This window comes from Chelonia mydas, chromosome 14, assembly GCF_015237465.2.
Source record: "Chelonia mydas isolate rCheMyd1 chromosome 14, rCheMyd1.pri.v2, whole genome shotgun sequence".
In the NCBI taxonomy this organism is placed as follows: domain Eukaryota; kingdom Metazoa; phylum Chordata; order Testudines; family Cheloniidae; genus Chelonia; species Chelonia mydas.
The window spans coordinates 23457784-23485681 of NC_051254.2; the positions used below are offsets into that span (position 1 = coordinate 23457784).

Sequence of the window (27898 nt, forward strand, 5' to 3'; positions counted from 1 at the left end):
AGGGCAGGACTCCAACAGGTTGCTCAGACACTGCAGTAGCTCAGGCCCACTGCTGAAAAGACACGTCACATGCAATTGTGGTGACAAGTGTCTCTAAGAGCGCGTGAGTCCGGTTTGTTCTGGCATGAACAAAATCCCACCTGGAAATGGCAGCCCAGCTTGTCCATCTTCTCTTCCCCCAGCAGGCGACTCAGTGAGGAACCTGCCCACCCTGAAATCACCCACAGAAAAGCCTCCACCTTCTTTTCTGCAAAATCCACTGGTTCCATGTTAAAAGAGCTTTATTTTTTGGAAGTTCACTTTTTGTTTCTTTAAACCACATGATCTTTGTCGCAACTGTCTTATGATACTGTCCTATTTAAACATGCCATATAGATTCTGAATAAATAAAGCTACAAAGCCCAAGTTATGTACAAATATCTTAGGCAAAGATATTGTTTACAAACCTATATACAATAAAACAAATGTAAACAATCAAATGCAGCAAAGGATGCACTGGAAAAAGGGACGTACAAACCCTTAACATTAAGTGGTGATTCTCCTCCACCCCTTCCCTTCCATTTGGGCAACAGGTTTTACATGGCATTTGTAAATAAATCAGTTGGCTCCTACAAATGAAACCCACAAAGCCAAATGAGGTGGGATGGACTAGACTGGAGAGGGAGATTTTTAAACCCACGGACCAAACCACTGGCAGGTTTGCATGTCCTTTTTGAAATCCAACAACTTTGAGGCACAGAGAGAGAGAGAGAGACAGCGAATTGCACAAACACATCGCTTTGCAGACCCACAAGGTACAGCGTGGCCCAAAACTGTCACAGAAGCCCATTGGTGGCACTGTAAAGTCTAGTCGTTCTATATTACACAGATCTGAACACTGGCTAAATGCTCACGTTTTTAGGGGGCCTACTGCACTGGCAGCATTGCCAGCACAATTAGTGGCTTCTCAGAGTAGCAAAAGCAAGACTCTAATTCTCTTTGAACGTTAGTGAAATGTTAATGCATCTAAAAAGTTGTTTGAGGCCAGGAGTCTCCTTCCCAGGGCATTTGTCAAATAGGATTAACACATCTAAACCGTACCTGGCATCCTTCAAAAATGGTTCCCTCCATACTGAAACTGTGGTGGCAGCATGTGCTTAAGTGCCAGGCTGCTAGGAGAAGAGGGATTGGAAATACAGATTCAGCCGTTTGCATCCTATCAAACCTAAGTTAGGAAAGGTACAAAGTGAAGGGCTGAGGATCAGTTGTTGGCTAGTGAGACTCCTGCATCCCGTGAGACAGAACACACGTATCAGCTTGTGTGACACACAACAGAGTGCGACCATGTTAGAGAACGTCCACTACGGCAATAGGAGAAAATAAACTGTATTGACATTGAGTGAAGGATTGTGCGTGTGCTGGGACTCCTCCAGGCAGCGGGCCGGCTCCAACGCTGCTCCACACCACAAGGCAGGCTGAGTTCCAGCAGGGGGTGGTAATGGGAAGGACTCAGAAGCAGTTCTTTTCTTGGGGGGGCTTCTGGTTGAGAAAAGGGTTAGTTCAAAGTCCTCCCGGCTGTTCATACGCTCAGAGGAAGCATGCCTGGCGCTGATGAGGGTCTGGACGATCCTATGCCCGGAGGGGGGCCTTGGTCAAAGCCGTTTACTGTCCTAAAGAGTGAGAAGACAAGAGAGGCTAGTAAATGAGGAATACAGCAATACACTGTGGCCAATGCACCTGCACCCCCACCCCGCACAGTGCTGGAAGGTGGGAGCCCGACTCCTTCCAGCTGCCTTCCTAGACATGCTTCGGGCTGCAGCGACAACAAAGGGCTACGTGCCAGGCCTGGGAGCTAGCCAGCTAAGGCGGGAGGGCAGGGTGTTGTCCCGAAAGCCATCCACCTGTCACTCAGGCCTCCCTTCAGCACAGGCCCCAGCACGTGCTCCTGAGCTCCACGCGTCAATGGGACGACTCAAGTGATGCACTTGTGCAAGTCCTGTGCTGAATGGGAGCCCTGAGCAGAGAGACGGGATCAGCCTCCAGCGGGCTGGGCTCCTGCTGCCCAGGGTTTTTACATCCCACTGTAAGATAAACTCTCCCTGCCCACTGGGGAGCTGCAGGGCCACTGGGAGCGTGCACCATCCCATTGTTAACAGGCTCCCAGAGCCAGGCACTCAAAGCGTTACCAGCTACTGGACATGCTGACTGGGCCACATCCTCACAACCAAGGGATCTGTTCATCAGATACAATCTGAACCAAGCAGCTCAAGCCCCACACCTCCCAATGGGCTCACTGGAGCCAGCAGGCCGGGACAGCTAAAGCCGGAAGGCAGAGCTGCCCCTTGGTTTTGCGCTTGCTTCCAGACTGTCTCCCCGGGAAACTGCTGGGTATTTTCTAAGCAGCATTTATGTTTCAAGGGTCCCTGTAACAAATCTGCTTCCCCAAGAACTGCACGGTGGTCACTGTGTTGCCTGCCATGGTCACCCCAAACTGCACACAGCAGAGGGGATAGAACTCAGAGCTCCCTGGCTCCAAGGAGAATCTTTTTCAGCTGTCAGCAGTACAGGGTATATGAGACACAGCAGAGCGGTTCTGATTCCATTAAGTAATGGGGAGCGGTACGCACACACACACACACACACACACAAAAACCCTGATGGGTTAGTTACGGCAGCAGCCGGTATGTGTTGTTAAAAGGGCGTCATATTTTTGCTACTGTCGGCTATAATGAGTGCACTTTTCTTGGCTCTAGCCCCTTAGGTCTTGTCCCATAGGTTTCCCATCCGGCACTCTCTGCTATGGAGACAGGGCAGGATGTAAAAGGACTTGTCTAAAAAAAAGTTTAATTCATGACAAGCCAGGGTGTCTGAACTGTGAACTGTGCTACCACTTAGCGCGCATTATTCCCATCCTGTTTCAAAGCGGGGTAGACCAAGCGTGACAGGGAACCGGGAGTGCGCAGCACCAGGGTCCACGTTGTGCATGGCCTGCTCCTGGGGGGTAGACTCCCTGTGCAGTCAGTGTTTGTGCAGAGAAGCCCAAAGGCGCCATCTACCACCACCTGGCAGCCACTTGCTTGTGAGCTCTAAGAAGCTGGAGGGGCTCCCTCTGTAAAGCCGACATCAGCCGGGAAAGTGGGGAGAAGCTTTTCTCTGGTGTGTCAGGAAACAACCACAGAGGTTTACAGCGGGAGCTGCTCCAGGCCGACACTTTCCACACGTGCCCCGGACGTGGCTTTGATTTGACCAGGCTCTGGCAGTTCTCTCCTAGTTTAGATCTTCATCAATTTATGGCACTGGACTGAGGTTCTACATGGAGCTCCAGGTTCGGTTTACACGTCCTCCGGAAAGAGAGGCAAATCTTTCATTGGGGCTCTCACAGCAACCTCTCACTCTAGCTAAGGTATTTCTAGCAGCACCATAGTATCTACGCACCTCGCAATCTTTACTGGGCTCATCCTCACTCCTCTCCTCTCCCCCGGAGACAGGGCAGCATTACTAGCCCCACTGTACAGAGGGGGAATGGAGTCTAAATGACTTGCCAATGTCACACAGGAAGGCTGGAAGCTTGTCTACACTTAAAATGCTGCAGCTGAAGATGTTGCCTATGCCACTGGGAGGGGATCTCTGGTTGGCACCGGTACCCCACCTCCCCGAGAAGGAGAATTCCCGTTGCCCTAGCACTGTGTACACCAGGGCTAGGTGGGGTTAACTGTGTAGCTCAAGGATCTGGACTGGTCACACCCCTGAGCGCCGCAGTTACAATGACCTCACTTCCTAGCGTAGACCAAGCCTGTGGTGAAGCTGAAGCTGGTCCAGGCTAGAGCACTGACTGCTGGACCATCTTTCAGCTCCAAGAGCCACTCTCAGCTTCAGAGCTCCCCAGGGCAGATCTATGTGATAGGCCAACACCCAGAGTCTGAAGGTTCTGGTTTTACTGAAGATCCTAGAGATTCAGTGGCAATGGGCTCCTCATCCAGCTTTCCTTAACCTTGGCAGCTTCCTGAAAGGGGCCGTTGAGGATGCGTTGCACAGCGATCAGGGTCAGAAGCCGCTCCCTGTCTGGAGAGTTCTGTCGACAGGGTGGTTGTCTGCTCTAATGGCTGAGTCAATTCTCTGTATTGAGTCACCATTGGTTGATGTCACTGTAGAGGAGACCACCATTATAGCAGCTGCTTTCCTGCAGCTCCCACCCAGCTCAAGAATGGCTGCTCTTCAGCACTCACGGCATTCACACTCGCACGCAGTCGCTGAGGAAAAGGCCAGATCATTCTTTGCAGAACTAAAACAGTCACAGTGCAGGTTAGTCCAGAGCCAGCGGCAATCTTTACTCCTTTGGGTGTTCACCGTTTGCTAGCTGTGATGCCAAGTCAGTATCATAGCTATCGTCTGCCTGGAAAACCCGCAACGTACACAAGTGTCTCCGGGCACAGGGATCGGCACAGAAAGCTTCTCTATGACCCTGCAGAGGCTCTGACAACTGTCTAAGTGGGGCTGGAATGAGCTGGGGGTGTTCCTGTGTACACTGCCAGAGCTGGAAACTCCACCAGCCTCTAACGAGCTCTTACTGGAGGTGTTTGCAAACTGAACAGCTGCGATCTTCTTTCTTGATTAAAAAAAAACTTCCAGGGAAATCGATTTACCAATTTAAATACTCAAAAGTCAAGAAAAGGCTAGAGTTCTCCTAGCCACATACACCCGGCTCCAATGGGGATGGCAGATGTTTTCGGTCCCCAGGCTGTTGTTTAAGTGGGTTGGTATTTACATTAACATACACCAGGATGTAACATGAAATATGCGAGATGTGCAGTGCAGCCAGGGGGAATGTTACCACGAGAACCTGCTTTTTAATTTCCCGACCTTTGAGCTTTACATTCCGAGTGTTACCATAATGGAATTTCAAAAGGAGTTAATACACAACATGGCTGAGTGACACAACTCCCTACTGATGGAGTCTTAGGGGCAGAGTTACATCTTCACGGCACGTCCCAATTTGCAGGGTCATAAAATCAATTTGATTCCAAACTGCCTCTGGACAGGAAGCAGCTCCTGCAGCTTGCTGAGTTAGGGCAGGAGGGGGAGGGAGAGGGGGTTTGCTCTCTCCCGACTGAAGTAAAAATAGCCGAAGTTTGGCTAGAATAAACGGGCCGAGGATCATCACCGGGCACGAGGCCACTCCTGGAGAAACGCAGAGGATGGAAGCATTTCCAACGTCCCCTGCTCAGATCAACCAGCTCCTCTTCAAGGCTCGCAAGGTATTCTCATTCTGGGGTGGTCCGTCTAAGAGGTATCTTCACCCACCGCTCTACAGAGATTGGCCACGTGCAGCCTGGGCACAACCAGTGCTCTGAACGGAGCTGGCAAATGTTATGATCCTGGGTTCAACCGAACCGCCCTGAGACCCCTGCTGAATGCTAATGGCTCTGCCCGCTTTGGAAGCACAGTAGAAGGACTGAGTTTTTCCCAGAGCCAGCAAATTGCTGGTTGGAGCACTGTGAGAATCACAGGCTGGGAAGATGAGCTGCTCACCTTTCAACTCAGAGCCAGCGTTATTCAGTGTCCAGCCAAGACTGGCATACAAATTAAAATGGCAAAGGGACTCTTGCAACCCTGTCAGCTCAATAGCAACCCCACCACCACACTAACAAAGGAAGGGGATGGGTTAGCAATGAAAGAAGACTTAGAGCATGGGAACAAAACCAGTGGGGAACGCTCCACGTGAGAAGCCCGGCTGGATTACAGATGGAAAGTGACTCTCCAAGGTCACATAGCGAGTCAGCAGAAATTAGGGCTCAGCTCTCTTCACTCCCTGTCTTCTGCTCCAACCAGTCGACCATGCTACCTCTGTCCTTGTCTCAGAGGCACCTGAATCTCGTGAGGCACATTCATTACGGGGGGTCAGTTATGCCGTGCCCATAACTACAGCCACGCAACACTCCTGAGAGTGGCTAGCTCTCGCTGCGTGGGAAGATGCTCTGGATCAGTCTGCCATCTAGCAGCCGTGATGCAGCCCTCTGGGGAAAATGCTGGCACGCGAATGAGGTGAAACATCAGAGCATTCCCTCTCGAGCTGTGCCCGGCGGAAGGGCTGAGCGACGAAGCTCTGCAGGCTTGGGAAATGCAAACTTCTCCAATTTGGCTTCGTCCAGTGAATTACTGCTCCAGTGCATGACGGTCAGCACGCGAATGGCTGCAGCATGGGAGAATTCAGCTCTCAGCGGCGCTCAAGGCCCTTTCCAAAGCAGACCTTCCCCAGCAGATTGCTGCCCCCTTTCCATACTGCCCAGTTCTTATCCACAGGTGCCCTGTACGGCCCTGCCATTTCCTGGGGCAGCAGATTCCTCGGGGACCTGCGACAAGCTCCCCGCTGTAGCTGAGCAAGGCCCAGAAGCCCTCTGACAGTGCATCATCCTAGGCAGATGAGCTATTGATGTGGCAGAGCCCAAATGAATGACTGGTGCCAGAAATGAGCCAAGCCATCCCTTGCTTCGCAGGACATTAAGGGGGAAGGCGGCTTCCGGGCAGGAGTTACAACAACTGGGGGTGAGTCTTATCCACATAAGGAGAGTATCCGACTCTGTTAGCTCTGCCAGCAGCCACATCGAGAGGCAGCAGGCCGTGCTGGGTCTTCTTGTGACCCCCTCTGGCATTCCCTGAAGTGAGGGTGGGAAGCAACGACCTTGAGGAAAATCGGATGGGCTTCAGCTCCCAAGGTCCATGCATGTCTGCAGCTCCCTGCTAATGCCCTGTTGCACAGGGAGGTTTGGTGCTACCTGTCCCTCCCCTGCAGAGACTGGAACAAAGGAGGGGGGCGCAGGAGCCCCTTGGCACGCTCTATGAGTCAGGGCGACATGGCCATGGCTATTGGCGATGGCCTCTAGCTGGGAAAACGTGCTTTGGGAGGGGCCTGACTCGTACTATAGGCTAGCTCCCTTACCCTAGTGAACACCTGGACCCATTAAACCATGGCGCAGTCCAGAGAGTACGACAGTGCTAGCATCTTTGGAAGAGCCATTAAACCTCATGCATTAGGGTTTCAGACTCTCTCTGTGGGATTAGGAGGAGACAATATGGGGGGGAAGATTATCCCTCACCTTCTATTGCAGGGTGCATCTGGCTGGCCACTGTCAGAGGCACGGCACAGGGGTGGATGGACCTTGGCTCTGAGCTGCTCTGGCAATTCCTGCGTTCTTCTAGACACACTAAAAACATTATTCAGCTTAAGACCCTGCAAATCTTTTGAGCAATTCCCCCACTTGGCAGCACTGAGTGAAGGCTGAATAGTAGTTTATCTCCAGATCAAACTACTCCTGGAGACAATGGGACCAAGCTGGCTTGGCCATCACATCTCGGAGCAGGGTATGGAGGAAGGCTGGGATAGGACAAATGCATTTCAAGACAGCGCAGCAAGTGGCAGGCATTGTGGGGTGGAATGTGAGAGAGAGACACCTTTATCACACTCACCTGGGCAGGCGGCAGCTCCCATGTCACAACATCAACATACGTTTTGGGGGTGCCCCAGCTGCCCTTCCTTTGCTACTGTGTTTTATTAGTTATATCTGGGCCTGCTGGGCTGACAGGCATGTTCACGCTGCACAGGGGCTTCATTGTTTTTCTAGAAACATGAACTAACGCCCAAAAGCTCATTCTGCATGAGGACAGCTGAACACGAACATTGCTGTGGAAACCTGACGTCCCACCTTCCCTGCCTGCTGGCCAAGGTGTCTCTGGACAATTGCACAAGTCCCCACCTTCAAAGATTTGACATCTACTGGGACATCTTTCTGGGAGTTCTGCAAAAGATGACGACGTCGAGCCCCGCTGGATTGACAGGTGTGTTTATTGATAACTCTGTACTGGATACGGAAACCTGCCAAGTCTTTATTTGCCTTTCTACACACTCTTCAGCTGCGCTCTGGAGCCTGGGAGTCTAGTCCTTTGCCTTCTGTTCTTTGTGCTTGATTTCTTTCTGAATCTGTAAAAACTGAATCAGATACAGTCTCCATGGATTGCTCTATGCCAAGGCACTGGTGAGACTTGAGAAAGAACGCTTGTATCTTTATACACAATCTTGACATTGGTTAACAAATGCAAAACTGATTAACTGGCTAGCTTCGAAGCAAGCGTGGCATATGAAAGAGAACTATCTGATAAGGCATCAATATACTATACTGAGCAACTAGTCTTTACGCTGCACCAAAGGTGGGTCTTGTACATATAAACTCCGCTTTCCGCTTCAGAGGCAAAAGATCCAGCTCTTGTTCAGGAGCTCTTCAAGGTTTCAGATCTTTGGTAACTAAAATATTTATATGGCAACATAGCAGCATTCATATATAGAGCAGCTCTCCAAGGATTAGCAAGGAACTGGTTCTCCTGGCATTGTTCAGACCCTGCTCGCCCTAGCTTGATCTCGTTCTAGAAATAAACGTAACGCTGTTGCTCTGATTCGCAGAGAACTGGTGGAATACAAGACTACCACAAAGAACGGCTCCAAAAACTAGCAACCACTGTGAAGATACCAGAAGTTGGTGTTTAAGCTAAGAGCACCGAGACCATATCCATCTGTACTGTCTTGAACACATTCCCCCTTCCTGTTCATTTTAAGTTAAAACATTGCACTGATCACAAACAATCATAACAACAACAGTGAAACTGAATGGACTGGTGCTTACATACTGTGCCTAACCCCTCCAATCCATTCTCTCTTCCTGACAAGAGCACCCATTGGGTCTCGCATTTGCCCTTTAGGTCCTTCTTTTCAGACTAGCTTCTGAGATGCTCCCAGAGCAGTTTGCACTCAGTGAGTGTAGGTCCGTGAGACCTCTAGCTACTCAGCGCAGGACTCGTGTGAGCAAGTGCTGTCCACAGAAACCTTCCAGGAGTCACGCTGCATTTCTAGTTCTTCCCCGACCACCCCAAGGGCCCCATGGGAGACATCACAGGAGCCTGTGAGTTTCAGAAGCTGCCAATGCTGCAGCTGGGAGTGACCATCCCAGCCTGGCTGGACACACGTGTGTTGGCGGGGCTCGCACCACTACACTAAAAATCACTGTGGCGATGTTGTAGTCCCAGTGGAGGGGCTTGAGGTGGCCACCCACCCACCTGGGTCTGAGCTCAGGTGACCAGCCCGAGCCTCAGCACCCACACGGCTATTTCTAGCCCACTCGTGCAGACTCTGCCAGCACAAGTCTGTCTACCCAGGTTAGGAGCTTTGCTGTGCAGATGTACTGTCCGAGGGCAGTGGCTGAAAGTCAAGCTCCTGCCAGGTAACCAAAATCCCTCAACCCTTTTGGAAAGCTAGGCCTTAGCGATCTTGGCCAGACTGAGGTAACAGGGACGGATTCAGGATTTTAGGCTATTAATTTCTTCAATTGATTTGGAAACTTCTCTCCTATCCTATCATGTAATACATTTCCTCACTGGTTAATCTGCATTTTAAGCAATATTTTGCATTTACACGGCACCTTAATTTAGGGGATCAATCTCCCAGTGCTCTACAGATATAGCAAATTAATCCCCACAACCCTTGTGAGCTAGACCAGCATCTCCGTGCTACAGATGGACAAACAGGCATAAGGGTTAAGTGACTTGACCAAGAGCACAAATGAGTCTGTGGCCCAGCTAGGAATACAGCCCAGATCTCCAAGCTCCTGACCCACCTCTTAACACCCAAGCCCATCCATGCAGCCAGTTTAGGGTCCGCATGTTGCACCAGATTAAGACCCAATCAAAAGGAATCAACCACTTTCCCTGACATCCTTCCCAAGGGGATGCTCAAGAGCCTTCAAAAACAGACAATCTGACTGAAGCCTCCATATAATTACAGATGGTCTCTGTAGGCATGCTAGCCCTGCTGAGAGTGATCAAGTTTGCCCAGGGATAGACACTATTCCCAGGACATCCTGATCCCATCTCGGAGCCTACAACTGCCACAGCCCTAAGGAGCATAAGCTACTCCCTGGCTACTACTCAGTGGCTTTGGCTGACCAAGGAATGTGCGCTGTTGTAAAGCCCCTCTGCTCGGCTGACACCAATGGCCAAGAATTTGTTCCAGATATTTGTGCAAAAGGTGCAGATTCGGTGTCTGCTGTGCAGCAAATGCTGAACAGCGTAACACTGGCAGACACTGGGGGTGCAACAACAGGGACTAGTAACAATAGCTGGAGACCAGGTCCCTTTAGCCCTGTGATCATTTGTGTGTTTTCAGAGCTTCTTTGAAACTTTCTTCACAACTGTATTTTTTACAGGATAAGGGTGTTAACCTTATCCCCAACCCCCACTCCCCAACCTAGAGGACCAGTGGATTGCTCCTTAGTCTGGCCCCTGGTTTGACCTGCCTGGCTTGGGAGACCGTCTGGGTAGCATAGCACTCAGGGTCATGGGAAGACAAGCCCCTCCACCCCGTCAGGATCATACACACCTAGGAAGGAGCCTGGGAGGGTTACAGAGCCAGGGAGCAGGCAGGGCTCTATTCTTGGCTCTGCCACTTACTCATGACTTGGGCAAGTCATCTCACCTCCGTGCCTCAGTTTCCCCATCCATAAAACAGGCATAACACTTATCTGCTTCACAAGGTGTTGTAAAGTTTAATGAGCTGACATTTGAGAAAGTGTTTGGTGGTCCTCAGCTGAAGGACATTAGAGGAGCAGGAAGTTTTATCTGCAGTGATATAATGCAGGCCAGTATAAGGCAAAACCGGTGTGTGCGGTTCAGTCACAGACATGCATCTCTAACTGTATCAAGAGCACAAGCTGCATTCAATTCCCAATTCCCCATTCTTGAGTCTGAAAACGGTCACGTGACACCAGGACACTCTGTCTGATGTAATGATAGGAGAGAGACTGTGATCAGACAAAAACTGGGGCCTTAAGGTTTCACTAATGGACTATTAGATCATAAATCTATGAAAAGCAGTGAGTAGGACTGACTACTGGTTATTCTCCAGCTCCAAGCATGCAATGCATGCATCTCATCACTCCAAATGAATCCAATTACCCATGAACAATGTGGGGAATACGACCTTTTCACGCCTGAGGGAGGAAAACGGAAACAGTTTATGTAAACAGTACAAGGGAAATTCTCAGACAGCACCTGGAGGGTAGAAACGTGGGAAACACAACGGAGTTAAACCCAACCGGAACTCAGCTAAACATCTGTGAACAAACACAGCTAACCTACTCTAAAAGAGACAGCTTAGTGGACCTTTTTCAATGACAACCTATGTCCCAAATTCCACCTGTTCCCCTCAGCTAAACAGCAGAGTAACCTGAACACAAGTGACCTGTGCTTTACACCACTCACCTGTCATGAGAGTTCCCTGGAACGAAGCAGACTCCAGAGACTTGGATCTCTTTTCCTGGGGGACATTCTGATAAAGATGGACTATGGAGCGTTCATGAACATCAATATTATTCTCATCCCCATGCACTATCCTCACCAGGGTTCAGTATCTCTGTAGACAGCAGTGGGCAGTGGCAGTGATCTAGCTAAGGTTGGGCTGGGAGGGCTTTTTCCAATTTAAAATCACAGTTTATGGCTAAAGAGATGTTTTTTCCATTGTTTTGGGCTAAACTGGGGATATAAAATGTCAGCTAATGCAGTGAGTTTAGCAGTGGGGATTAACAATGAGTTAATGCCAGGTGTACCCCAGACAGGCACTGGGAAAAGCTTTGCCCACACATTTCTGCCAGTGCACCTCAATCCTGCTCTTCTCGGGCCTCCACAGTAAAGCAGATCACTGTTGTGGTCAATTGTTTCCCAAAGTGGATTTGAACACAGGTTTCTTCAATTAACAGGGTCCCCAGCTATACTTTCCGGTTAAGAGGCATTAAAAGGAAGAAAAGAGAAGCACTCAGCTGGAGTTACCCAGGCTGTTCTGTGACCCCTGGGTTCTGGACAGGAATGCTGCATTTGTGAAGGAACGACATTCTGCAGGGAACTAATCTTACACCGGCACGTGGGCTAATGCTCTGCTGGAGCTTTTAAAATCTTGATGCATTAGGAGCCTTCTTAACTCTCCTGATCTTAGACCATGAGCCCAGCTGCTCCTGCGCATCTCCTGCATGATACCACTGAGTGCATTGTTCCTAAATCTCGGAGCTGGCCAGGCCAGGGGTCCCTCCCCACTCCGTTCTGTAGATGCCTGCACAGCTCCGCCTGCCAAGGCGAGATGAAGGACTTGTCAAACACTGTAACCAACAGAACGGCAATTTGCAAAGGAAACGGTACTATAATGATTGGCTGAGTTACCTCTGTCACAATCCCACCACCCAACAATAGGCTGTTCATAAGGCAGCAGCAGCAGATTGGATCGGGTCTACGGGCACACGAGGCTGTTTCAGGCTCCAGCGACAGTTGGGGGCAGGGAGAAGAGTACAGGGGCTGGAGAGAAAGGAGGAGAAGAGGGGAGAAGAGAGGGCATGCCTCAGCTCAGCCCTTTGTGCCTAGCTACCACAGCAAGCCATGGACAAAGCCCTAGCGGGTGATGAACACCGCTGGCGGGGGCTCAGTGACGTGACTAGAGGCTAATCTCGTGCTGCAGTGTGTAGGCACAACAGGGCTGACCTCATTCATTTCACAGTACTTTGCAGCTTAAATGCGTTGACAAAATACATAGGATCGACATAGCAATAGTGGAGATGTGGATGGAGCACAGACGCTACCCCTAGCTTCCAACACGCACCCATTTCAAGGGAGGAGTGCAGGAGAGGGAGGGAGCAGGTGTGAAGAGTGGGATGCCAGGGTACAAATCTCCTGGGAAGGGAGATATGTGACGCAGAGGGGGGGAAGGAAGAGGAGGAGGTCAGGGCTGTGTAGAAACTGCCAACGTCTTGCATGCACGTTCATCTGTCAATTACATTCACTCTGTGATGCTTCTAACCTCCTTAGGTGTCCATTATTTACATGCTGGATTCTTAAACTTTCCCCAGAGACAACCTGCTCCTAACTGAAGACAACCAACCCACTTAGGCAGTGCAATGATAATCTGGATAATTAACAGTGACACCCCTCCCCACACGGCAACCAGCTTACTTGTCACATCACAACACACTGTAGCAATGCTTGAGGGATCTTAAGCATAATCCTTCCCCATCAGCTTTCTTATCAGTTTGCACCTGGAATCTAGGCTATGAATTGCAAGTGTGAGTACCACTGTGGTGGTGTGCTGCTAATCAATAGGCCTGCAACATGCAAACCAAGTGGAAGGCTCTTTGATTTGCACAAACCTTGAATTCTTTTTTATTTTATTTTTTGCACCAGTTTCTGCTAAAGATTTTCACATGGTAGTTTCCAGGATGTGGCCTACTCTGCCGGCCATACAGCAACACCGTGCAGCTAAGCACAGAGGTTGCAAAGACTGAAAATGTCAGCGTTTCCAGTGGCACGCTAGAATTTTAACACCCTAAGAGGAATTTACTACTGCAAGTTAAAGAGGAACACAAACCCCTTGGTCTGTCATATTAGCGTTATAGAGCATGTGCCATAGGGTTATGGAACCCTGTAGTACCGAAGAGAGTATTAATTCTGTGACCAGGGACGATTATTCTAGCTCTGCAGCGTGTACCACAGGTGCACAGCTCTTTACAAACACAGGAGAAATGCTCTCCGCCGCACAGTTGCTCTCACTTCTGCCTGGCATCCCAGTGGGGAAAACCTCCCTGGTGCTCCTCCAGTGTTTGCTCCTCGACTTCACAAAGTGGAAGCTCTGACTTCAGGCCTGACTGCATGAGGGTCAAAGGGAGCTTTGCATGAACAAGGAATAGAAGGATTTGGGCCCCAAGGGCCCAACACAGGAACAATTTGAGGGCTGGAGCCCAGACTCAGCTAGCTCGAAGGGGCTAATGCCATTTTCGTTTTCCCCGAGGAAGAGGAAATCAAAGCAAGCTGTGCCCCACCCCAGGTGGGAATCTGCTGCCTGCACTAGGCCACTCTGAATGAGGAAAATCTCCAGGCTTGTAGAGAACACATTCCCCCTCCCACACCCCCAGGAGCAAAGTGGTAACTATGGAAATTTCAACATTAGTTACTTGACATTCTTTTTAAGCTCACATTACAACTCACTAGCGTTGTTTTGCTGCCTGGGCTTGGAATTACCATGGGACGCAGCAGGCCAGGAAACTAGGCAGTGGGAGAAACAAGCAACAGCAGTAACATCCACCAGCCAAGAGAAGGGTTTTAAGCAGTAGATCTGTTTTTTCTCCTTGCTTAGTAGAGGTCAGCACTGTAATCTTGGCTGCCACTGTTCCCGCAGGGCTCTAACCCGCATTACGTTTTATCTATAAGACAAATGCTCTATTGGGCTAAAAGTGAGTGGAGAAAAGATCTCTCTGTTTAAAAAGTGACCCTGAAAGACATCTCCTCTAAGCCAAAAACCACTCAATTCCAACTCACCCTTTGTCAAAGAAAGACGTATGCCCTGAATGAGAGAACTTTGTGCCGTTGCTGCTCATCATGCTGCTGCTAACGTTGCCTGAAATGTAGGATTTCCGTGAAGCCTGGTCCTTTGCAAAATTTCTGCAAGCAGCTAATTTGGATTCTAAGGCCTGTGGAAGGAATAGAGGGTACAGCTGTTAGAACAAAGAGCTCTTCTCCACTACATGACTTGAAATGGCCACTGGCCACTAGTGAGCGGGGGGGGAGGGGAAGGAGGGGGCGGCAATGTGATGAACTTCAGCACAAGCTAAGCTTCACTCGAACAAAGCTAATGCTTTTAGCAGCTATGGTTGCAAAGAAAACCTTCAGAATGAGAGCGCTGGGCCAAGCTCTCAAATGTGCTCAGCATCCACATTTGAGGGGGATGATTTTTCAGACGAGATCAGCTCCCATTTAGGCACCTAAATAAAGCGGGCCCATTCTCAACAGGAGCTGCTAGATGCTCAGCTCTTGAAAATCCGTCTCCGAATGTAAACTGCTGCAGCAGCACCTCCCTGAGCCTGCAGGCAGCACCCTGCCCTGATGCTGTTCCCAGCTTCCACAAGCAACTGACCAGGCTCCCCTGGCTTTCACCATTGCTCTTCAGAACCTTGTGGGCAGCTCTGAAACTGACGAGAACCAGATCAATTTCACTCTGCTGCTGCTGCTGGGGAAAACAGAGCAAGAGTGGAGGCAGATACTGGAGCTATTCACTGTAGAGGACAATTCAGAATGGAGAGGATGAGGGTTGTCAGAAGGGGTGGAGATACCCACCCACCCACAGCAGAAAATGCACCCTATCCTGCTGCTTGAGTGGGCCTGGGTGTGGTTCAAGCAGCAGCTGATGGGACAGAGGGCTCTCCTAAGCAGGAGTCCAGAGCAGCTTCCCGATAGAAATCCCAGCACCAACCCCTCCCCAGGAGCTGTGTGCCTGCATGGGAAGGTAAGCTGGGCTTCTCACCAGCACACTGCCCGAGTCACTGCTCTTCCCTATCAGCCTCTGGCTACCAGGTCTGGTCAGATTTTCAAGTCCTGCTTATGTAGCTCAAAGGCAGGGATGGCAAGAGCACAGGAGCAGATGAACAGATGTAGCGACCTTGTGACAGCCTAGAAGCAAAGACAACAGCCAGCACTGCACAGCAGGCCAGCCTTACCGGAGAGTGCCATACTGAGGGAAGCTGGGTTTTTAACCAGAACCAATAAACAGAGAGGAGAGCGGTAACACCAAGAAGAGCTCAGGTGCTGAAAGCCCCAGCTAACCTCACTATGGGGTGCATTCAGCACAGGACAAGACCCTACTTCTCGTGCTGGAGGTTTAAGGGTTACATGGACTCTGCTGGTTCACTGAGGCAAGTAACTCATCATCCACCCAGATGTAAAGGAGGTGAGAGGGGCTCTCAGTGGGATAGAGGAGATCTAGCGTGTGGGCTGAGCAGTCCCGAAGGAGGAACCCCTAGAAGCAGCCAAGGCCAAGAAGAAGTTCTGAGCCAATCTTTATCTTACGGTTCATAAAGACAGGGGTGAGTTGGGACTTTACACAGTGGGTGGGCTGGGTTTCTAAGAGTGGGCTGGGAAAGATGCCTGCTTACTCTTGGACTTCTGCCCTCTCAGAGAAATCAGGAAGCTCCTTGATTGCAAATAAACTCCTCTACAACCCACACTGATTCTTACTCCTGCCTGCCCTAACTAGCCAGAAGCTCACAGGCAACAACTGGATTTTTAATTTTACCCTTGCTAAAATGATTTTCCTGGTTGTGGCTAACGTTATTCACAGCAGATTAGCTTCTAGGCACAAGAGATTAATGAAAATCAGCCCCAAGGGCAAGATTCTAACCTTAGACACAACCGTGTCCTCACTGTAGCTTGGAACCTTGACACTGTGCATTGAGGCACAAACATACGAACAAGTTTTTCATGACTCAAAGCAAGTACAGCCATGTCCTCATTATATTGGTGAGCCCGGCACTCCAAGCAGCAGATGTTTAAAGCATTTCTCCTCCACTTATAGCTGTAATCCATTTAACAGCTCAAACATTTCACTTCCCTCCCAACTGCACCGTGGGGAATATTTGGCTCTCTCTTGGCTTATTCTATTGCCTGTTCACCACATAGGCCGCATACAACTCTGAGAAATGAGTCTGATCAGAAACTGCTCTGTCACTTTCTTATCAAAGGGCTCCCTGATTATTTTGGTTTTTTAAAACAGCTGCAGGGGCTGGGGGAGAGAGGGGCAGAGGCTCAGACAACTGGAATGCACACTACGCCCACCACGCTCAGGAAGGTCAATCTGCACTGTGCCTAGGCATGAGACCCGCAGCCCCTTTAGAGAGAGATGGTGTGATCCTGTAGGCACAATATTCAAATGTAAGCAACCCGTATAGGATGCCCAGTCCCACAGTTGGAGGCCCATGCTATACGTTCTTGCCCAAACGCCAACCCCAGCACCCCAATGTAGTACTTGGAATCCCAGTCCCTTGTTTACACCTGGGACTCTCTAACTGAAGTCACCTTGTCACACGCGCAGCCCTCCCAGAGCACGATGGGAAAGATCCCTCGAAGGCTAAAGTGGGGCTGTGCAGAGGCGTGGCCCCACAATCCCTTTTAGGCACGTCGTCTGACACGACTGCAACTGGCAGCAAACAGTCCTAACGCTCGGTTCTATCACAGCAAAAACGTGGGTCCTACAGGACAAAGCACTTACCCCGACTTTCCGTAAGAGATCTCCCACAATGTTCAGTGCCGATATTCTAGCAGAAGGAGTTAGGGGGCTGGTACCAAACCCATTTGGTATAGCTGCAAACATAAATGCACTTCATTATATGGTCTGCTTCTCAGAAGTTTAAAATGGCCAATTCAATAAACTAACCTCTGCATGAAAGGGGAAATCTAAAATTCCACCCCAGCACGGCTCCCCATGCTGCTAGCCCCCAATAATACACACACTGTGGGATAACCAGCTTAATTTATACCAGCTGTCTGCTTTCGCCACACTCTGCCTATAACAAGGGTTTGTGTGTTCCCCAGCTGTGGCGCTGGCTGCACAATGCATCTCTTGCCACAGAGCTGCAATCAACTTCTTCTTTATGTTTTTAAATTATATTATTAGCCCTTATCATTGTGAACAGCCTTCCACACACGAAATGAGTGTAAACCAGGGCCGTGCTGTCTCCCACAATCTGCAATGGAAACAGGAGCTCAGAGCCGTGCACTGACTGCAGCATCTCATCAGCACAGTCCCTCTGAGACCTAGTTTAAATTATCAGCATTGTGACCTATTACTCTGGTGGTCATTTCAGCAGAAAGATCCAGTGATTGCTTATCCTACAATCTCAGACTGTCTCCCCACGATACCCAACCTCAAACGCCCCCTTTTGCATTGTCAGTGCAAAAATCTGCAGCATACTGAATACTCAAAGGCAGGGTAAAGTAAATTGAACGCAATATCAAATTAAACCCAAAGGCTGAGCTGACTCACTTCCATATTAGTTCAACAGAAAACTCTACTCCTGAATTTACCTGAAGCTGCCCCAGAATTTCTAGCGGGCTGCAGGAGATGCAGCTTTTAGGCACAACTTGCTGCAGAGTACTTGGTGCCTATACGTTCCTAGGTTTACCCAAGAGTGCCACAGTGGAACCGAGCTGTGGGAGTGCTGTTTGTCAGCAGAGTTTCGTGTTCCCACAGAACCACCCCTGTTGCACTGCATACCTTTTGGGGAAGGAAAGCTATTCTCTGATCCTTTTCCAACAGGCGTGGCTGGCAAAGAGAGAGATGCCTGGACAGCAGAATCCATCTTTTCACAGTCTAGAGTCGGAGAACTAGGAGCAGACTTCCTGGTGACCTCCTGTTGCCTTTCTCGGACAGCTAACTCTTGCCGTAAGTCTGGAAGTTGGAAAAAGAAAAAACGCACATTTCATATTTATGGCTTGATGGTTAAAAATGCAGCACCGCAATCATCCCTGGGGGCACGTACATGGCATTCTTAACCCAACCCAACATGAGCTCCCCAAGGCCAAGCTAAATGCAAACTCAACCCTCACCAAACAAATAATGTACTTCACCATCAGCTTCTCCTCTAAGAGCCTGAGCAAACAGCTATGCCCTGAAGGTCAACAGATCCTGGCCTTCAGACAAGGCGGTGAGGGGAAGCAGATTCCTCAGCGACAGGGCCGCTGCTGAAAATGCCCTCCAGCCATTCAACTCTAGAAACCCTAAGGACACCCTAAGCAAGAGCAAACCAGCTGATCAACTGCAGTCACATTGCAGGGGAGAGGTGGCCCCTCTCGCAGCTAGGACCCAAACTGCATAGAGTGTTATAGCTCAAAATCAACCCTCCCGTTGCAACTGGCAGTGAACAGGTAGCCTTCACCGCATCAATGGAATATGTGCCTCAGAGCCAGCACAGCTGAGCAAACAGGCTCCCGTGTTCTGCCGCAGCTGCAGCTTGCGTGTAGTCATCAGGTGGTCCCGTGTAGAGTGCATTACAATAACCTCTTGGGAGGTCACAAAGGCACGGACAGCTCTGCGTCAGAGCTGCAGAGAGTCAGCGCTTCCAACACAAAGGTGCTTCTAGCCAACAGCTCCACTGACCTAACAGTGACAGTGCAGATAAATGCAAGCCAGGAAACTCACAAAGGCCATTCTGCACTGGACCGCCAGAAATTCCCAGGCAGAAAATGCAGTGCCACGTAAGTGGCCTCCATTGCAGCCTAGATATTGCATGACAAACAGCATGTTTGTCTCACTCTTCCCATGACTTTTCTCGCAGCCTTACTGTTCTTTCAACAACCAGGGCTGAATGTCCCTGTATGTGCTCCTATGCCCCACACTCCTATTATCAATTAATTAATTAATTAGTTAATTTAAAGGGAGGTGGGTGGAGAAAGTAGTTGGGCATCTAACTCCCTGAATCATCTTGCCAAGAGGGCAAAACCCCTTCGTTTGCCCACTAAACCCCCAGACACCAAGCAAAAGGCCTGCTAAGAAATTGAGACTGTCTGGGCATAAATTGATAGTGGATTGGACAGGCAGTGTAATCCAGTGGACAGGGAGTCAGAAAACCTGGGTCTAGTCCCAACTCTTCCAGTGACCTGTTGTGTGACACCTCCCCTTTCTGTGCATCTTTTTCCTCTACCACCCTTTTTCTGTCTTATCTATTTAGATTTTAGTCTCTTGTTATGCATATGTATAGTGCCTAGCATAATGGGGCACCAAAGTCAGCAAGAGGCTTTCGCACTATGATAATGCAAATTAATAATAATAAATGGGAGGGTGTTATTTTAAAATAAAGTATGAACTTCGTTTTCCATTTTTATTTTAGGCAAAATAATTAGATTTTTCACAGGCCACTGGATTCTCAAGTGGACTGTCAGAAAAAGCCAAAGCAAAAGGTGTTGTACATTAGAGTTTTTAAAATACCATGCACTTTTAGAGGTGTTTTCAAAGGCAAACTGCCAAGCAAAAATGAAAACCTGCCCAGATACACAGGTTTGAAAAGTCAGAAGTTTTGTATTTGGGTGTGAGAGCAGCAATTTTTTAAACAGCTAACGTATCTGACTGCCGGCCAGAAAATAATATGGTTATGTTTGTTTGCTTGTTTTTCTTCTTCTATTTTAAAGATGTTAAACACTTTGTTCATCCCGTTTTGCAACTGGGTAATTAATGCTGATCATTCAGCTGCTCCTGAAGATTTGCCATGAGTTTCATTATTACTGCCCTTACTATAAGTTATGATTTGTATGTTTCATTAGAAAACAACATTTGGTCTTCCTTTTTATCTTCTTTGCTGTCAGAGACAGCTCCATGTTTGTATCAATAAGACTGGAGTGATGTCGAGCACAGATTTGTGAACTGAGTGACCCTACTAACCAGGTGATGGGGTGCCATTTATCAGCCAGCCTTAATTTCAGCCAGCCTTTGGGTATTCTTCCCTCACTTCGTCTCGATGAAATCCTTTTGGGAATTCCTCGTTTACGGAAGATGTCCCAGAATGTAACATCAGTAATCCCACAAGTCTCATTGCAATCCTTTCTGGGTTATCTTCCATAAGCCAGGCAACTCCCAAGAGGATTACAGAGGACAACGGAGAATTTCACAAGGTTAGTTAACATTTATTTCCATGTCTAATCCCATCCTCAGATCTCTCCGACAACCTGCACAGAGCCTGGTTAATGGAAGCATTTGTCACACAGATCTGTGCTTAACCTCAGTTTTCATTTGGAATTTGAATTCTCCTGCAGTACTCACATATTTAAAAAATCCTGAATGGATCTGATGGTATTTTTCTCCACTCACCAGATGAGATTTCTTTACTCCCCTTAACTGTGTAGAAATTATTATTATTATTGAAGATTTACATTGCACAAACAGCTTTGGCCCCATTGTGCTAGGTGCTGTACAAACATGAGCTGTAGTTGTTAGAATACATCTCTATTAAGAAGCCCGTACTAAACCAAAGAATTAATCAATCAAGCTGTACCTCTCGCTTCATCCTTTAACCTCTGTACAGAAACTAGCAACGATTCCTTGTCATCCAGCTCACTTTCTAAAAATGCATTTCTCTCAATAGCCTGGTTCAGCCTTTGTTCAAAGTCTTCCAATGAAACTATTGTTGCCCTAGAAACAAAATTCAAAATATTAGGCTCTTCAGATCTGCTGACATAAAGCACATTGGAAAGCATAACAACAAAAGGAAAAGGTAAGCAATGTCGAAAGCTTTACAGCTCTGCCATGCTTCCTGGAAAAGACCATTAAGCGCCACAGAAGTGAGGTATGTGGACGGGACAGGACAGAACTCTAGCAGCTGGACTTCAAACACTGTAAAACACAGCTGTGTAAGAGCTCACCAAGCACTGATATCCACTCTCTCTCCCTTCTGCTCAGCAACCAGAGCCAGTCAATGCAGCACTCTGCATCAACTCAGAGGGCTTGCAAGGTGCTACCACCTCCATGCTCCGAGCAGCTGACAATTCAGCGAGCCAAGAAAGCGTGGGACTGGGATATTAACTCAAGCCCCAAGTCAGTAAAGTACTTAAGCATATGACTAACACAACATGCAAGCCATTCCGCTGACTTCAATGGGACAACTCACATGTTTAAAAAGTTAGTCACGTGCTCAAGTATCTTGCTAAATCAGGGCCTCAGCCCTGGGTCTGCCATGCCACATAGCCAGAGACCCAGTCCTGCTCCTGTTGAACTCAATGGCAACATTCCCATTCCGTTAAACAGAGGCAGGATCTGTTTGTTACTTTCCAGACAGGGCATTGCTAGCAGCACTCTTGCTAGTTTTATGCACTTCTTATCCAGTATACAGTCATTCCCTGTGGCCAGCCACAGTGCTTATCAGGTAAGGGAAGAAGAGACTCACTAGGCTTGTTTTATTTACAAGGGACTGCATAAGGTATTAGCTTCTTATCTGAAGGAGGCTTTGTCCTGGAAGGATCACTGGCATGCTGTAAGAGTTACCTGGCTGCTGACGTCAAACCTGGCATGCTGGCTGGGCTTGCTTTTATGCTCTGCTCTCATCTTTCAGGAATCCATAAAATAGAGTGCAAATTACTTCTCTTGTTTCTCACTGATTTACACAAAGTAGAATACTTTAGAAACCTCCTCAATCCAGGTTACTGGGCCCAATACTGGGGTAACCAGGTGGGGTTTAGTAGCTTGTGATACGCAGGAGGTCTGACTAGATGATCTGGTGATCCTTCTGACCTTAAACTCTCTGATTCTAGGACTTCTTGCTGTACTGTAGGGCTAACAAGTGAGTGAGGCTAACTTGGACATCTGACTGGGCTGGAGCCTCAATACGGTTTTAACTGCATGAGTGCAACAAAAAACAGTGTCTCTCCTTATGCAAAGTTGCATCCATTAGAGATAATCAAGAGCTGTGAAGCTAAATGACGAGAGGAAGATCTAGCAAGACAATCGGTTTGTAGCCTTCACCTCTTAGCGCGCTCCAAGTCGTCGTTGGCCTGTTCCAGCTCCCTCACATATTTGTGTAGCTGGTCTTTAATGGCCCGTGTCTGACTTAGGTCATCTTCCAACACCGACACTTGCTTGTAACTTTGTGCATATTGGTGTTCAAGTTTCTCCTGGAAATAAGAGGGGAAGCAAGATTAATGTTGCTAATATACAATCTTCTGAGGCAAGCCAGAGCCAAATAAGAGGGGAAAAAGTAACACAACAGAATAAGTCAGCTCATGTGGGTTTGTTGGTGGTAGCACATAGAAATGCCAGTATTAACATGGATATTTACAAAGCATCAGCACTGGGCACCCTGAAATAAAGAAAGCCAACACTGTGCACAGCAAGGATCCAGTCACCAAATAGCTAGTTATTCTCCCAAACACACCCATCAACTTCCGTTCTCAATAGTCTGTAATGGCAGGTCCAGGAGGCTTTTAAATGTCACCTTCAAAACCATAAATGTGGCCCGGCACACCTACAGGTGGCCAGAAAGCAATACAACTGCTAGAGAGGATTCTGACTCCGTGTCTCCCACACTCCAGACAATTACGCTACGACAAGAACCGGCCTGAAATCCCAACGGTGAGCAAAAATAAGAGGCACTGGAATCTGCTTCTTGACTGCACAGGGAAGCTCACTCCAAGACCTTCACCTGGAAAAACTGGAAAGTGGGTGCTGACAGTCTGGTTGGTTAAGAATGTCCACAACTCCGAGGAGGCAGCTAGAGACTTTCCTGAAGAAGCTACTGGCCTCCTCAAGTACATGCAGATTTCATAACTATAACAGGGAAGGGATAAGATAACCAGGGATCCCACAGAGCACATTTGCCCTGGCTCAGAACACAATGATTTCCAGCTATGTTCCCACCTCCTGCCCCGGGTCAAGTTTCCAAGAACAGGACCAAACCATGGTGCTCTCCAAGATCCCAGGGCAGGGTGAGAACAGATCGGCCCAGATGCATTAATTAGAATATTCTGTTGTCTATCTGAACACTCTACAGAACACTATCAGAATCTCTGCTAAAGGACATGCACAAGTCAAGAGGTCTTCAACTGCCTTAAAAATCTCACAAAACCAGAGACATTCTGGGCAAAAACCACTGATTCACAGGAATTAGCTGCACAATCCTACCGCTGAAATGATGAACAAAATGATTCAATGGCATAACAAAGCAGATCAGTAGTATGTCCATCACATGGCTACGTTAACTTGCTGTAGTAACAACAAATCCACCAAAGTCTCCGAAAACCCAAATCTGCTGCCCTTACTCAGGCAAAACTCAAGATCAAAAGCAAAGGATCCGAGACATGTCCCTCTTATGACATGGCCAAGGAACATAGCGAATTCCTCCACAAATTTACCTGATATATAAGGTGGCTGGTAAATACCTGGTCTTACCCATTGGGCACATGCCATACTCAAAACCGGATCTCAAACATATGTCTGCTCCCCTCCCTTTATATTCTGGATACAGATACTGAATTACCAAAAAACCTGTACAGACCAGACAGATTTTGAATGATAATTTAGAACCACACTTTTGACTACCTGCAAGAACAGGCCATTCCACTACAGACACTGCCGTACCTTTAATGTTTCCACTTCATATTTCAGTCTTTGGTTATCTGCTTGCAAGTCCCTATTCCTCTGTTCAGCCTGCACTAGCTGGGCCTCCAATTCAGCTTCCAATTCTCTGCTCCCTTCCTGGAATTCAGCCAGCTCTTCACGTGCTTCCTGGAAACTGTAAGCAGAGGATTCGTATCAGTCAAGGGTTTAGTTTATCAAGTTGTAACAAAACCCACGGATCTTGTCTAAAGATAAACCCAGGAAGAATCTCCAGCATATGACAGGACTCATATAAACAGCATCTATTTAAAGAGAAGGGAACTGCAGTAAGGTAAGAGTTACATGAAGTTCAGCTATGAAAGGAAATTCATTTTTGTGCAACACACAAACTGCTGTATTAAAAACATGTTTAAATACAATTCCATGCACAAAGGTCAACAACAGGATGTCTAGGAGTTTGACAAAAATTCTCTATTCATTAACTTTCACAGCTAGCATTTGTTAAATCATTTCATGGGCAGGTCTGGTATTAGCCAGTGAATTTTTAACCTGGTTTTGATTGAAAAACATATGACTGAATGCAGTCTAACAACAGAGAACAATATTGTTATACCATACGGTCACACCAAAGTAACATTAAACCCCAACCCTTTTCTAGAACCTAAGGTTATTAACCACTTAGTCAGGGAGCCAGCATAATACTTACCTTACACCACTGCAAGGTATTAAATTGCTAAAAGGAGCCACTGCCCACCGTACACACGTCACTGACATGTCTGTATCTGCCCTGTGCTTAACAGCTCAGCTCTCATCAAGCAGCAAAGTTTATAGGAAAGTGAATTATAAGGGTACAGAAACCAAAGCTTTCCTTAACCCCTAAAGGCCCTGAATTTTTTCTGACATTCAAGAACAGCTCAGGAGACGCCAGGTCCCTTCAGATGCTCCATCTGAAATACGCCAGTTCTGTGTTTCTTTCACCAGTCTGACACATTTAGTGGTCGGGAAGCAACATGAATTCATTAGCATCCTGGGCTCTGATGTGCATATTGGGACTGCAGGAAGTTTTGTTTGCTGCACCTGCGCAATCCACAACAGTAACACAGAACAGAAGGACAACACTCCAGAGGAAAACAGGCAGAGGTCCCCGAAACACAGAACCAAGCAGAGTATTGCTCCAGGTATTTAGATACCAATCTGCAAAGCCAGCCCTGCTAATGCCAACGGTAGCCAAAAGGAACTCATACAATCTACCCTAGGAGGCTGCAATCCACAACCTGGAGCTCTCAAGTTGGTAATGCCCACGCAGAAGATGCTCTGCTTCCAGCAGTGGGCTCTTACTGACTGACCTGGCATTTCTAAAGATGAAAATGAAGAAATTCATTTGGACACACCTGACATTTATCAAAGCAAAACCCCCACTGAGAGGCAGGTTGATTAGCCACATTCTGGTAGAGCTAACAGTAAGCACAGGTCTATGAATCCAAAATGATACCTTTGTTTATACTTCAAGGAAAGCTCTTTCCAATAAGCAGTTTCTTCTTTTGGACTCGAAAAATCTGGGAGTTCTTCACAGTCCATGATCAATGAAACCTGCAAAATGCAAACACATGAATAAGATAAGGACAAAGACAAACAGGACATCCCTGGGATTGCCACAAAATACTGGAGAGACCCCATCACTGTGGCCTTTCTTGAGTTTTTATGCCTTGCCAAGAACTACAAGTGAATTCAGCATTCATGAAAGGGACACCAGTAATCCCTGACAACGGACAGGCACAGTACAGACAGACCAGCACCAGGCAGCAACCTGCCCACTCTTCCAGCTCACAGGATAGTTTTGTGGTGATTTGTGATCTGAACACATGGAGACCAGAAATTGAGGAAACTCTAGTCATATTTTGAACCTAGCTCTGAAGTGTTAGTAGCTTCACACACTTATCTAGGACCTCTTTCCACAAGGCTTGGTTTTAAAATTCGCAGTCATCCAATTTTAATATTAATGCACTTAAAATAAGTGTTTTTAAAAGGACAGGTACCTTTCACCTCTCACCTATGTCTGAGATACTGAAGTCCTCAAATCATGGTTTAAAGACTTCAAGGAGCAGAGAATCCTCCAGCAAGTGACCCGTGCCCCATGCTACAGAGGAAGGCGAAAAACCTCCAGGGCCTCTTCCAATCTACCCTGGAGGAAAATTCTTTCCCGACCCCAAATATGGCGATCAGCTAAACCCTGAGCATATGGGCAAGATTCACCAGCCAAATACCCAGGAAAGAATTTTCTGTAGTAGTTTTTAGTCTAAAGACATTCAGAGGGCAAAGCTCCCCTTGCCAGGGCATCTGGATCAGGCTCTATTGGTGGAGGGAAGTTAGCTATCTAAGGTTATGCTGGAAATTGACTCAGCAGGGCATGAAAAATGCACTTCTTAATGGAAACTATCTGGCAGTAGCACAGAGAAATTTACCAGACTCTTCAATTTCACTGAAGTCTGATTCTGAGCAGCAGCATCTACCTCCCTCTTACATGGCGCTAGTTACTGTCATATCTGTGCACCTTGTACCACAGAGCTACTCAAGAGCACAATCGGTCTCTCTCCCCCTTCACTACAACAGCGAGGATGAGTACAGTTCTGAGCAGCTCTGGGTATGTCAACATGACCAGCTGTGCCGCTGTAGCATTTGTAGTGCAGACACTTACTACAGCGATGGAAGGGATTTTTCCATCACTGTAGTAAATCCACCCCCTCGAGAGGGAATAGCTAAGTCAAGAGAAGAATTCTTCCATCAACCCAGTGGTGTCTACAAAGGGCTGAGGTCAGCTTAACTGTCTCCCCCAGGGTTGTGAACTTTTCAAACCCAAGACACACGACTAGGTGGAGATAAATTTTTGGTGTAGACCAGATTTAGTCTAGACTTTAGTGGCTAGATTCTAGTGAGTTTCACAGTTGTTCAGCTAATAGCAGAAGCAGCAAAAGTGATGCATCTTGTAATTTTTATTCTGTTGCTGGGAAAAGCTATGAGTAACAGAGGGACGTTTGCGTCACAGGATGGGGGGAGGCTTGGGCTCCACACTTAACAGAACCCTCTTGCTCGGCTGATGTGAAAAATGTAGTGGAAGAACCCACACAGCAGGCCCCATTGGAAATTGTTCCCCAACCCTTAACCAGCATGCTGCATTGGGCTTCTTACCAAGATACTGTCTCTGAACTCCCTCTGAGAAAGGCCTCATCTTTTATACTAGCATCTGGTCCATTGCTCAAGCCCTGTGACCCAGGTTTCATTGTTAAATCCCATGAAGGAGGGTAGGAATGGGCTGGCTTCTCCCCCACTTTCAGGACAGACACTTTAAACTAGTGTTTCTCAAATGCAGCCACCCTGGCCGCATGCAGCCACCAAGGACTTTTCGTGAGCCACAGCCTCCTGGGCTATGATGGGGGGTGAGGGGGAGGGCTAAAGCAGCAGCCCCCTCCCCCAGAGCCACCAGCAGTGGTTGGGCCCTGCCCACCTCTGGAGACACAAAAGCTGGAGGAGCAGGCAGGCAGTGGGTTCCCCACCTTCCCAGGGCTGGTGGTGTCAGGCTCCAGCCACGAGGTTTCAGGCTCCGTTCCTTTACCATATGGTGGTGGGCTCTGGCCCCAGGCTCACCCCCCTCCTCCAGTGCCCCTGGCCCCCACTGCTTCCATATTCACCTCCCCATCCCAGGCTTGCCGGGGCTGAGTAAGTCTGCTGTGAAAAGTGATATTTGTACGTTTGTTAATGTCACTTTTCACAGCAGACTTAGTAACTAGCACATCTTGAAGAAAAAAAAAAGCAACCAAAAAAAAGCAAAAAAAAGACAAGACCGTACAAAGCACCTTATTTGTGTTTCTATTCTGTTTAGGTCCAGTAAAGAATAGAGACAACTGTACATGACTATTTATTATTGAGTCTGGGGGAAAAAATCCTACATCAATAAATTACAATGATTTCAACATGTCTATG

At 48.1% G+C, this 27898-nt stretch overlaps 1 protein-coding gene across 10 annotated transcripts in view; it reads right to left on the reverse strand.

Annotated features, from left to right (window-relative positions):
• Positions 1–263: 263 nt before the first annotated feature.
• The window catches only part of NDEL1 (nudE neurodevelopment protein 1 like 1), a 43758-nt gene continuing 16123 nt past the window's right edge, over positions 264–27898 (reverse strand). For 4 of the 10 annotated variants that reach the window (XM_037914436.2, XM_037914434.2, XM_037914438.2 and 1 more), the window contains 9 exons: positions 25413–25510; positions 23942–24095; positions 22331–22479; positions 20868–21004; positions 18098–18271; positions 17093–17184; positions 14371–14522; positions 12229–12360; positions 1511–1649 (listed from right to left, as the gene is read on the reverse strand). In XM_037914436.2, the coding sequence (XP_037770364.1) occupies positions 12264–12360; positions 14371–14522; positions 17093–17184; positions 18098–18271; positions 20868–21004; positions 22331–22479; positions 23942–24095; positions 25413–25498 (1041 nt within the window). In that variant the 5' untranslated portion in view covers positions 25499–25510 and the 3' untranslated portion in view covers positions 1511–1649; positions 12229–12263. Of the gene's footprint in view, positions 1650–10974; positions 11010–11280; positions 12168–12228; positions 12361–14366; positions 14523–17092; positions 17185–18097; positions 18272–20867; positions 21005–22330; positions 22480–23941; positions 24096–25412; positions 25511–27898 lie in introns of those variants that run through there. The other 6 variants (XR_005227694.2, XR_006285654.1, XM_043527746.1 and 3 more) reach the window with 4 other exon arrangements.